This window comes from Thalia democratica, chromosome 8 (genome assembly GCF_965202585.1).
Source record: "Thalia democratica chromosome 8, ktThaDemo2.hap1.1, whole genome shotgun sequence".
Lineage (NCBI taxonomy): Eukaryota > Metazoa > Chordata > Thaliacea > Salpida > Salpidae > Thalia > Thalia democratica.
In genome coordinates this window covers 8563527-8577401 of record NC_139172.1, presented here as the reverse complement: position 1 = coordinate 8577401, position 13875 = coordinate 8563527, and the positions used below count along the sequence as shown (strand labels likewise).

Sequence of the window (13875 nt, the reverse complement as noted above, 5' to 3'; positions counted from 1 at the left end):
TTATTCTCTAGTTTAAATTTAAGGTAAATTGAAAAAATCAGTATAAATATACTAATTGAATAATTTTCAACAGTAAAACTTATATTAAATTTGTATGTTGGAAAAGTGTAACTATAAATTTAAATCATAGTAAGAAAAACATCCCTGTTAAGGTATTCACTTTAGTTTATTGACAGAATTAACTTTAATCAATCTAACAATGTATTTTAAAATGATATAAGTATTGGTTTTAGGCATTTAAATATCAACTTTAATGGAAAACTTGATTAAGTTTGGAAAATTTATTAACTTTTGATTATTTCTAAGCTAAATAATTGGATTTTTATTCTTTAAAATGAAATTTGAACTATGGTTAATATAAGATGTTTGTTAATATGCACATATAAACTAGCAACTGATAAACATGTTTTTCTAAACGTGATTCTAGAGTTGCAAGATGTTTAAAATTTACTTTTGAATATAAATGTGTGTAGATTTCAGCTGACTAGTATCTGGCAACTAGACTGGACTCTACTCACTGAGTTATTATTTATTTGGTTCATTTTAATAATAGTGATTTGATACAATAATAGATTATCAAAAGTATATATATTATTTATGTTAAGTAACATATATACCATCATTGAAAAGTAAAAAAAAAAAATAAAACCATCTATACAAGTACCAGCTAGGAACAATTAAAGAAATAGTAATTTATAAACCAACAATAAAACAACAATAAATTTTTTCAATTTAAATCAAATTCATATATTTTAGTAGACAAAAATTATGTTCAAAACATGGTCAATCATAAAACTTCACTTGCATTCTTCATAAATTTTTAGAGATTTTGAATCATTAAACAATTTTGAAAGTTAATTTCATGTAATTAATACAAGAGTTTTATTCAAATATAAGCAATTTCTTCTAAAACTTTTTGAATAATTTAACTTTTTTATTTTATAACAATATATCATTCAAAATAATATTTTCTCATAAATGTTATCATACTAAAAAAAAGTAGCGATTACTTGGAAATATTTGTACCAGTTGCATCCAATTTCGAAAGGTGTGGATTCAAGTAAAATTGTGAAACAAACTGTATAAAAAAAGTCAATGTGTAATAGTTGAATAGATGAAGTTTCAGAACAATGTCTAAGATTATTCCAACATTCAGTCATGCGTATTAAATTGTCATGTCTATAATTAAATGAGAAAGTGTTTCTACTGGAGTATTTTAAATTTAATACTAATTGAGGTAGATAATTTTTAACACAAGTACAGTTTAACACAATATACGTCTAAAAATTCGTTTGAAATTTTTTCTTTTAAACCGTTGAAATCATTAAAAATTTAAATATTTCTATTAATTGAACTACCATAAAGTTTTGATCACATCGCTATGATCATCTGGATCAGACCACAAGCTTTCGGTAGACTAGGACCTAAGTTTCGCTTGTCTTCACAGACAGCCATAGCACTTTTGACCTGAGATCGGGCGGGACGACCACCAGACTGACCAGAGCTTAACTAAGTCTCAGTCGACCGAAATTTTATGGTTATATGAATAAAACGGAGTAATCAAACCTTTATGTTAACTTTATTTTATCTCACAGCATACTAAATTCCAGGCTTAGGTTCTGTTAAACTTTCGCCACTGTTTTCTTTACTTGTTCTTGAAAGATATTTATAACGTACTTAACGAAAATTTTCAAATTACTTGGATTATTGAACTTTAGTTAACAAATTAAGTTCTTAACTTATTGTTATATTGCTACATTTTAATAACTTTTTTTTTCGGATTTTTATTAACAAACAGTATTAGTGTTAGCACTTTATATACCATTTGCAACTTAATATGAATAAGTTATTCATTTTGTTTTTTATATTTTATTACACAAAGCTATTCAAAATCATACAAGATTTCTTTGTCAAGTGATAAATTTTAATTGAAATTTGAAAAAATGTTTGTTAAGTGAGTAGCTTAAAAAATAACTTTAAATTATGACGTATGAATAAATTAAAATAAATACAAAATTTAGAGATTCAGTAATTAAAACTAAAGGTATATTTATTAATAGATTGTTAATAATTTTGTTTTACCATTTAATGCTACTTGCGTATTTAAGTTAGGTCGCTCTTCCTCAATTAATATTGATTCCAGGCTGTAAAGTTCGCTTTTCTTACATCGTTTTAAAATTTTAAAACTTTGAACAATGTCAGAGTTTTGACAGGATGTGCAATTAAAAAGATGTTCAAATATTGCGCTGTTTTTATCTGTTCCGCAGTGGTCTGTAATTCGTCGGAATATTTGCCGTGATGTTTCTCCAATGTAAGAGATGCTCTGATCTGCAGAGCAGGTATATTTATAAATAACATTTGCGTCAAATACTTCCGAGCATTTACTTTTGTTACTGAAGTAGTCAGAAACCTTTTTGCTGGAGTAGGCCGGTTTAATACTAATGTTGTGTTTTTGAAATATAGATGCTATTCGTTTTTGGAATCTTATTGAACAACTTCCAACGTAAACTGTTGTAAAATAAGCGTAGTTTTCGATTTCTGTTTTCTTTTCATTTTTTGTGTTAATATTTTCATTTTGTTTAAATGTTGAATTGTCGATTTTGTGAGCTTCGAGAAATTTGTTGATTTTGGACTCTATAAGGTTTATTGGATACTGATTCTTGAGTAATAAGTTTTTAATTTTTGCAAGTTCATCTTTAAAAGCGGTAAAACTTGAGCATATATTAAGCGCTCTGTTTAGATAAAAGTTTATTAAACCGAGTTTCCAAGATTTAGGACAAATACTAGTAAATTGCATAATTAGACCTGTGTCTGTTGGTTTTCTGTACACATTTGTGTGTAGTTGGTTTGATATTTGTTTTACTTCAGTGTCGAGAAACGGTAGTTTTCCGTCAACGGATCTTTCTAAAGTGAATTCTAAGTTTGGGTGTAGAGTATTCATTTCATGATAGAAGTTTGTTAGTTCAGTTTGGTCTTGTGTGACTACGAATATATCATCTACATACCTTGTGTAGAATAGAGGTTTTGTTTTTGAATTTGTTTGTAATTGGTAATTTTCTTTTGATGCTACAAACCAATTGGCTAGGATTGGGGCTAATGGGCTGCCCATTGCAACACCGTCTATTTGTTTGTAGACTTTTTCACCATAAAGGAAAATACTTTGGGAGCACAACTGTAAAATTTTCCTTAATATGTTTAGTAATTTTAGTTTCTTTGAAAATTGATTTGATATTTAAATAAGTAAATAAGTCAGATTATTTTAAAAAGTTAGATAAAATTGTTCTAGACAAAAACCGTTTTGAAGAAATAAATATAATCTTAATTCCGTAAACACAAAAGATTGTAAATTAGCCCTATGGGTTATACAAGAAAATAAAGTCATTTATTATTGCAGAAATTATATTATAAACATAGTTAACCAAAAAACCTATTACAATATTTATCCACGAGGCTCACAACCATGCAAATTATATGGTGTGGTAAAGACGCACAAAGAAAATTATCCAATAAGACCAGTATTATCAGCTATCAACACTCCAGAGTACAATCTAGCTAAATGGTTAGAAAAACAAATAAAAAGTTGCTTGCATGACAAATATAGCGTTTCATCATCAAATGAATTTGTTAACAAAATATCCAAGCTAAATATAAAACACTCAAACGCTTTTGCTAGTTTAGACATCAAAAGCCTATATACACACGTTCCGCTAAAAGAAGTAATTGAAGACATATTACCAACAAGTTATGACACAAATATCAAATCAATTTTCAAAGAAACTAAAATTACTAAAAACATATTAAGGAAAATTTTACAGTTGTGCTCCCAAAGTATTTTCCTTTATGGTGAAAAAGTCTACAAACAAATAGACGGTGTTGCAATGGGCAGCCCATTAGCCCCAATCCTAGCCAATTGGTTTGTAGCATCAAAAGAAAATTACCAATTACAAACAAATTCAAAAACAAAACCTCTATTCTACACAAGGTATGTAGATGATATATTCGTAGTCACACAAGACCAAACTGAACTAACAAACTTCTATCATGAAATGAATTCTCTACACCCAAACTTAGAATTCACTTTAGAAAGATCCGTTGACGGAAAACTACCGTTTCTCGACACTGAAGTAAAACAAATATCAAACCAACTACACACAAATGTGTACAGAAAACCAACAGACACAGGTCTAATTATGCAATATACTAGTATTTGTCCTAAATCTTGGAAACTCGGTTTAATAAACTTTTATCTAAACAGAGCGCTTAATATATGCTCAAGTTTTACCGCTTTTAAAGATGAACTTGCAAAAATTAAAAACTTATTACTCAAGAATCAGTATCCAATAAACCTTATAGAGTCCAAAATCAACAAATTTCTCGAAGCTCACAAAATCGACAATTCAACATTTAAACAAAATGAAAATATTAACACAAAAAATGAAAAGAAAACAGAAATCGAAGACTACGCTTATTTTACAACAGTTAACGTTGGAAGTTGTTCAATAAGATTCCAAAAACGAATAGCATCCATATTTCAAAAACACAACATTAGTATTAAACCGGCCTACACCAGCAAAAAGGTTTCTGACTACTTCAGTAACAAAAGTAAATGCTCGGAAGTATTTGACGCAAATGTTATTTATAAATATACCTGCTCTGCAGATCAGAGCATCTCTTACATTGGAGAAACATCACGGCAAATATTCCGACGAATTACAGACCACTGCGGAACAGATAAAAACAGCGCAATATTTGAACATCTTTTTAATTGCACATCCTGTCAAAACTCTGACATTGTTCAAAGTTTTAAAATTTTAAAACGATGTAAGAAAAGCGAACTTTACAGCCTGGAATCAATATTAATTGAGGAAGAGCGACCTAACTTAAATACGCAAGTAGCATTAAATGGTAAAACAAAATTATTAACAATCTATTAATAAACATACCTTTAGTTTTAATTACTGAATCTCTAAATTTTGTATTTATTTTAATTTATTCATACGTCATAATTTAAAGTTATTTTTTAAGCTACTCACTTAACAAACATTTTTTCAAATTTCAATTAAAATTTATCACTTGACAAAGAAATCTTGTTTGATTTTGAAAAGCTTTGTGTAATAAAATATAAAAAACAAAATGAATAACTTATTCATACTAAGTTGCAAATGGTATATAAATACGTTCAAAAACCTTCCTATAATAGTACTTATGTTAGCACTTTATGATTCTGAAATATTTTTATACTCAAGTAAATTATAAAAACTATTTTCTATATATCTAAGACATCAGATTGTAAGTTGTTAGTGCTACAAACATTATTAAGTTTTGATAACGTTTTAAACTTCAAAAACATGGAGTTAAGCTTTCGTTATATTTCGTAGGAAACTTCAAAATTTAAACTATACATAACTTGAAAGCAAACACTAACATATTTTTTTTTAATCCTTTGTTTCTACCATTATCCAAAATCTATTTTAACAAAAACAACTAAAATTTCATTTATAAAACTAAACTTAGTTGCTAGTTTATAGGTTTTTTTATGTTAAGAGTTGAAAAAAGTAACAGCATTATTTTAAAATTTATAAATTACAAAAATTAAGATACAGTACTGACACTGACCTCGGTACGGTAAGCTTCGCTATATACTTTAATTTAAGAGGTACGCATACGCACTAGATATTGAACATAAGTAAAAACAGATTTTTATTTGAAACATTTTATTTTCGAATGAAGTGAATTAACTCATCTTATTAAAAAGCTATGCAAAGTAATTGTATTTATGTACAACATTTTTATAATAACAAGTTGCTTGTATTTATTTGATTACATGCAACTAGAAAATTTTTAATGATTCTTAGAAATATTATCATTTTAGTCATTTTATTTATTTACTTATTTTTAAATACACTAGAACGGATAGTGTTTTATTAAAAATAAGTAGATTAGCTATTATTCGGTGCGTAAAAAGGAAATTTTGTATCAAAACTGTATAAGAATTATTTTTATCTGGTTCTAAGGAGCTTGCGTACCTTATTGAAATCCTTATGTATATCAGAAACAAAACTGAACTTTAGTTGTTCAACTAAATAAGTTTCTTAAATATTTTATATTGTATTTTATATTATTTATGTTCTTAAAAATTTTAAACATTTGTGGCTCAGTATTGTTATCGTCTTAACAACTGCATTAAAATTTTAATAGATTAATATTGTTTTATCGAAACTCGCTAATCAATATGTTTTCGAAAAAAGTGTTCTAACCTGATCAAATATAATTAAATTTCTGGCTGTAAATTTTGCCAATTTAGCTATGATAAACCTTTTAAGTTTCAAATTTGACTAAAAATTTTGAACTAATTTTTTTGTAAGAATTCAATCGCTATAAGATTTAAAACATAGAATTTAACTAAAAGTATACATCAAATTAAGTAAGTTTTATAAATATGTTAAATTAAAACTCACAAAAATGCATTTCTTAAGTAAGATAATAATCTATGAGCAAACATTAAACTTAAAAACTTGGTGTTTATAAGACGTAAAAGCTGAGGCTAGATATGGCAATACTTAATACTTTGTGCTTATCCTACTGAATATTTTTACAGTCTGATTAGTTATGTTAAATAGTAAAAATAGGTTAGTTTGTTTAGGATTAATATTTGTACTAATTTTAACTAAGGTATAATACTTTTGATTTTTTACATATCCTACAGAGTATCCTACATAGTAGGTATTGTACTTATATATTTACAATTTGTTTTTTGCACTGCTTAATTTTTTATTTGTTTGTTTCTGTAATTTTATTTCTACTTTATTAATTTTGCAAGCAAGTAGCTTGTTGGAAAAATCAACTTCATTTTAAAAAATATTTAGCTTTTGCTTAAATCAGACACTGTCAAAGTACAGCTCACTGTTTGTAGTATGTATTTGCTTTTACTATTAAAGTATAATAGATATATATTTGTTAGAAGTGACGAAAAAAAAACTAACTTTTTTGACTTGGACTTAAGAAATTTAGAACAATTATAATTACTAAAACTTTTTATTTCTTATATAACTTTTATATTTTTTGTCATCCGCTTTGAAAGTACTTTAAGATAGTCTGTCAGTTGTTCTTATTGATATGTTAATAAAATGTTTTATATAATTATTTTTATAATTTTTTTAAAACTACACACAATACACATCACTTGCTGTACTAGCAAATGGAAAGTTAAATCAAAATGATACTTTACATTATTTGTAAAAAACAGAAAACAACTTGAACAACGAAATTTATAAATCTTAAACTAATAATTTTTTATCCTATCAAAATTTTTATAACTTTTGAATACGAAATAAATACGAAACGCGCTTTATTCAAAAATATAACTTTAATATTCAGTCGTTATAAAAAACTTAAACTAAATATTAGTTTTTGATCAAAATTAAATACATTTGTATTGTAAGTTATTACCTTTTGAGAAATTAATTGATTGAAGTATATTCTTATGAAAAAAAATATTAAAATGCCTGAAGCATCCAAACAAATTATAAATAGCTTGGATTTCGAATGAATGAACACAGTTAAGTGTAAAAGCTATGAGTATGTGTTGCAAAAAAAAGCTCGAATGATGGTAATCAAAGTTTTGTATGTTATTATAGTTTTTATATATAAATAGAAAAAATTTTTTAAATCAAGGTTTTTTTTTCTATAAGCTAGACAACTTTTGAACTTTTAGTAAGAGTAAGTTTTATTATTTTTCTAAGTTTCATTGTAAACTGTAAACAAAGTACGAAAAAAAGTAGAATAGTGTTTTTTACTCTATAAGAATAAAAATAAGAAAGTTAAAAGTTTATATTCTAATTACGACTACTTTTAAGTATTTACACGACTTTACTTAAACTTAAGCAAAAAAAAAGCGTCCACTTTTTTTTTTTGCAAATTAAATTTGCATGTATAAAAAATATAAAAAACTTCATCATAAATAAAGCCTTTTTAAAATCAAAAATTATAATTTAAATTTCATTGAAAATTGCGGTTATAAACATGACTGCTCATATTGACGCTTGAGCTGTTGCTGTTCTGTTTCAGTAGTTTTGAAAAAATCTGAAAGACATGTACATTGTGATTTTCTTCAAATTCTTTGTTGCACTAAAAACGCTTTTGGTTGATTTCTTGTTTAAGTGTTAGATATATACATTTTTTAAATATCTAAATCTTTTTTTTTGTTTTTTGTTAAGTTTTGATGAAATAAAGTCACACAGTTTAAAGAATAAAATAATTTTCATACTTTTTTTTACCAAAACGTAAACAAATAAGTATAATAAACATTTTTAATTTAATTTTAGTCTTTATGTTGTTTAGTTTTGGTCTATCATTTATAACAGTTTTAATAAGCTATTAGATAAATTTTTCAAGTTTATAAAACATTTTATAATTGTTTTTACTTTATGCTTATAGCCCTAGAAGAATTTGAAGCATTTTTCTTTGATTTGAAACTATATGATGACAGAATTAGAATATTACCTTAGAAACATTGAAAGATTTAATAACGAAGTATAACTTCAAGCAAAACTTTATTTTGTTTTACAAAAAGCAATTAAGACAATTACTATTCTTAATAGTTCATATAATACTTAGTTTTAATTTTTATTCTAAGCTTAATGAAAATAACTTACAATTTTTAAATCAACAGATGCATGTACCTAAAGTTTTAACTTTAATCTTTCTTTTAATTATTCACACAAACGGATCGCCTGATAAGGAAAAACATCGTCTTAAAAGAGAAGAAACTGATGAGACTGTAGAATGTAAGTTGTTTTTATTTTGTTTTTATCTATTAGGAAATCTTAATTTTTGTTTTATATAAACTGAGTACCTTATATTTTTGAAAACACTTAATATATTTTTTCAGATTTAAACACAAAAAAGGGAATAGAAATTTAATTAACTTTTTGTTTGAAATAATTAATAACATAACAGTTTTTAATAGAAAGTTTTAAACAGATTGTAATTCTATCATATTGTTTAAGTATTTTTGTTCACTATTAATTAAAATATGCGTTTATCAAGTAAGGCTCAAGAAAAAAATGTTAATATAAAGTTCATGTGTTTCAAGATTTTTATTCAAAACCCTCATATTTAAATGTAATTTACACAAAACTAATTAAATTTCAACTTTGTACTAAACTAAAACAATATTTTTAAGATTTTAACAATATATTTATTTTGTCATTGTATAATTTTTAGATTACTTAACTTTTTTACTGCAAAAGTTTCAATAAAAAAATACTAACCACAATCATTTTACGGAATTTATTCTAAAACTAGCTTGTACGTGTAATGTAAGTACAGAATTCTGTTTGTATTATTTACTTTACCTTGCAGTTTTCTTACTTCGTAACATAAATGTTAATAAGTATTAATTATTAAACTATACCAGTAAAAAGCTTAATACTCTTAAAGTATATTACTACTTAATGTTTTTAAACCACGTAAAAAATCTTAAGTTTTTTACATACAAACTAGCTTATACACTGAAAACACATTATAGTAACAGCAGAAGAAAAGCAGAAGTATTGTGAGGGCAAACACACATGCGAAGATTGTGTCAGCATCCACAATTACCAATGTGTTTGGTGCTCGTCCACTGGAAAGTAAGCTTTGTAATCATACACTTAATTCTTAACTTTCACTACGCTTAGATCAAAGCTTAAGTTTTGTAATTTGTTTTACCATAACAATACAAACATTAAAAACGTAAGAAGACCATACTTTTTTTTGCAGAATTGCCTGATTTTGTAATATTTTTATATACGTAGCTACTCGGTGTTAGAAAATAGAAAGTCTAAATAGATTTAGACTGTACATATTGAGAAACATTTAGTTCTAATGAAATATTTTTAACTTTTAGTGTGTTTAAGTTTTTTTTAAGTATTAAGTTTTTAAAATATAAAATATAAAATTTTCAAAAATTTATCAATTTATTAATTTCAAAAGGTTCTTTGAAAGAACATTTCAAAAGAACATCATGATAATGAAAGTTATTATATGAAAAAAATTTCAACAAATTAGTTTATACTTAAAACATGAAAGTTTTAATATAGTAAAAAAGTATTGTAGCTTATAGATTTATAACATTTTATAATTGCTTGATAGTTATATTGTTCTAGTTGCACGTACCAACACTTACCAAAGGTTCTACCGAGCACTGATGATTGTAACTGGAAAGACAAGAGATGGGTGGTTTGCTGGCTCGACTACAGGGCTCTCATTATATGTATTGCTGTTATCGGTCAGTTATAAATAACCAATAATACAATAAAAACAAATTTTAACAGAATCCTTTCTTTATTACACTAACACATGTTTCTGTGTGTGAAAGGTGTCATAAACAAACGCTTCAGTTTATATTTTGAATAGTTTAACTAATACTACATTCGTTTTTAGTATGAGAGTAGTTGTGTGAAGACAAGAATTAAAATTACAATAATTTCAATTTAATGTCAGTGATATTTACTAATTTAAATTATTTTTAGGTGGGATAACTTTAATCATGGTCTTGTGCTGCTTAGTTCGTCTTTGTACTTGTATCAAGGATTGTTTCTATCTTATTTGCTGCTGCGAATGTTTTAATTGTTAGTTTTTAGTTGTTACAACGTTTTTAGTTGAATCTAATATTTATATTAAATAATATTTTTTTTTTATTAAAAAAAAAACTTGATGAACCTTATTTTAAATAAAACAACTGTAAATTAAAATGATTTTGTTAGATAATTTCAATACGTGTATGGATTTTGTTTACACCAAATGTTTTTAACGAAGTATTTTTTTTCACTGAATTTTTAATTTTCTAAGTAGTGTTTTTTCAATTAATCTTCATCATTTCAAAAACCATTTTTATACTTACCAAACGTATATATTGTTTATTGAGCGACAAATAAAAGAGCTCAAAATGTTTTGTCCTAAGACCTAAATATAACATTAAACACTTATTAAAAATCTATATCTCAATTATTTCACAACACAATACCGTCAGACAAGCTCAAGTTATAAGCCACACCTATTCGATCATCGGACCATAAGCTTTGGTACACTGAGACCCGGGTTTCGTTTGAAAATCAGCCGCAACAAAAAAACTTGCGTCAATCTACAAACGAATTGGTGTGACCAAAACCTTATGTCAACTTGACCTTATGTCTGACGACATAAGAAAGTCCAGGCTTGGGCCCTGTAGACTTTTGCCTATGTTTTCTTTGATCGTATTGTTTTTTTGGTGATAACTTTTGAAAAAAATTCAATGTTTAAATTTTGTATTTTATATAGTTTACATGTTTTTAATGTAGTTTGTGTGTATTTTGAACCTATATTTTTATTTAATTTGTTCAAAATCAATTGTCTGTATTAAACCTAATATTAGTGAGCTGAACTTTAATGAGTTTGTTTTGTATTTACCCCTGGAAAATTACGTTAAACTGTATTTAAGTGGTGTGCGAATCGATAACCGAAAGGTTCCTTCGTACAAAAGGTCTTTGGACCAATTATTTTTAGCGGTTTTTTACGTTGTTTAATAAACATAATACTCAAGAATTTTTCAGCTATAGTTATTGTGATTATTACAGTAAGCAATAGTTTCAATAAAATCTAAACATACTGATAGAAAACAATAACTTCAATTAAAAAAAAAATATTGGTATTAACTTATAAACAAGAACCAATAGTTTACAAAACAATATTTGTAAAAATTTTTTTATTAGAGATTACATTAAAAAAAAACTCAAAACGGGATTTTCCAGTCAACTTCAACTTTTATAAAAACATCAATTTACAAACGCTAGGTTCCGCTAGAGCATCCGAAAGGCGATCGAACCGGCAGATAAAGAGGCTTGAGAAGGAAATGAAGCGGCAGTCGAGGAGGCAGGAGCTGATGATGAAGTATGGGAACTCGTATGGAGCGTCGGGAAGCGTCGGAACGTACAACAGATTCGAAGACACTAAAACTTGATTCCAGCTAAATTTCCTTGTTGAATAGACTAATTCATTCCAAACACTGACCAACTTTTTTTAGGTTAAACAAAATAATTTTGCATCCTTTTTTGCTTTATAACTTAATATTGTAACTTGTTCTAAATTAAACAATTTAAAGTTCTCGACTTAAATGTCTTTAAGGAGATTTTTATCCAATATTTATTTTAACAGTTTATTACTTTAGGTAGTTTAGTAATAAACTGTTAAAATAAATATTGTTTAAAATTAAAAAAAAAAATTCTAACAATTGTGATATTTCTACAAAACATGTACAAGATATTGCTCTAATCCTTTAAATAATAAAAGTTTGTCTGCTACATAAGACAGTTTTCTAGTGCCTTTAAAGAGAATTTAATTTGCAGTAAAAAAAAATTGTTATACGATTAAACTATATAAAATTTTAAATAAACAAATTTTAGGCTTTCAGAGAATAGTTTTTATTTAACTAGTAAAAGTTATTCAACTTTTTTATTTGATGGTATTTGTTAAGATTAGTTTAAAAAACGTACGACTTAGTTTTTAACATATAGTATGCATTATTTTTTTTTAAATGTTTGTGTTGATCAAATTTAGCATGTGATGATTTTTCCAACTCTTTAAAAAAAAGTATGATGTTACACATTTTTTTTACTAGTTTTGTTACACTTATTCAAAAGTTTAATCAACCTTTACACTGTCTTTCGTTATTTTTTTTTATTTTGAAAGAGTTCAAAGTGTTTTTTGAGTAGTATATATATATTTTTAAAATTTTTATTTAGTATGAGTTATTAAATCGCATCTACCATAATTCGTATTATTAAAATACGCATTCATATTTTTGATGTTTAAGCTTTTTTAATAAAAATAAATAACGAAAGATAATAATAAATTTTTAATAAAAAGGTTGTAGTTTTCAAAAATATGTTGCTGCTAAAAAAGAAAGTGTTATTTATGTGTTGACTTTGTTAAGTTAATAACTTAAACATTTGTTACTTATAACAAATAGTTGGACTTTTTTAAAGTATAATAAAAGTTAAGTACCAAGAATAAAAAAAAAAGAGTTATTTAACGGTTGTAATCTCCTTCATGGTTGAAAACTTACAGCATTTCCATTCAGTTAATCCTATTTATGCTTATTCAATATATATAAAATATGTAACTAAAAAAAGGTAAAAATTGTATTGTTTAGCTGATAGAGTTTAACTATTATATTTAAAAATGTTAAACAACAATATAGCTATTTTAAATCTAAAGTATGTATATACATAGATATGTTTTGTTTTATGTTTTAAATTCTAGATAAATGTAAATTTTCTGCAAAGTATGAAATTAGTTTATATTGACCACTTAGATTCTATAAATAGTCGATAAAACTTAGAGAATACTATACTTAAACTTTAAAAAAGTTTCTTTAAGGTTGAAACCAAATTAAACAGTTTCTTTACTTTTAAACTCTGGGTCTAAGGTCGCTTTGATAAACCTATTTTCAAACTGTGCTATAATTTATTACTTTTGTTTTAAAATAACATGTAAAATTTGTTTTGTTTTTTTATGATTATTGATAAGGAATAATTTTAATAGGTATACTTTAATTTTGCACTAAGTTTTGTTTTCGCATAAAGTAAGTCTATTGCATAAATTCTTTAAACCTTATACCTGAATTACGTTTTTATCTATCATAACCTAAAAGTTAATAAGTTGGTCCACTTTTCTACTAAAAGCGAAGATACGTAAAAAGCTATATTTTGCCTAATTCTGACGTTTTAACCAATCATATCTAATTTTGACGAATTAATAATTTATTATTAAACTGGAATTTTCTCATCAAACTTTTCTTATATTCTATATATTTTTGTTTAAAAGAAGAAATCCATTACAGCACCAAATGCATAT

General features: G+C 25.6%; 1 protein-coding gene across 1 annotated transcript; it reads left to right on the top strand.

Annotated features, from left to right (window-relative positions):
- Positions 1–3878: 3878 nt before the first annotated feature.
- LOC145842872 (uncharacterized) lies at positions 3879–12708 on the top strand. The gene is made up of 7 exons (XM_082950349.1): positions 3879–3913; positions 3983–4124; positions 8672–8786; positions 9530–9632; positions 10149–10270; positions 10515–10613; positions 11814–12708. The coding sequence occupies exons 1-7, from the start codon at positions 3879–3881 to the stop codon at positions 11978–11980; spliced, it is 783 nt and encodes a 260-aa protein (XP_082806475.1). The 3' UTR covers positions 11981–12708.
- Positions 12709–13875: the final 1167 nt, after the last annotated feature.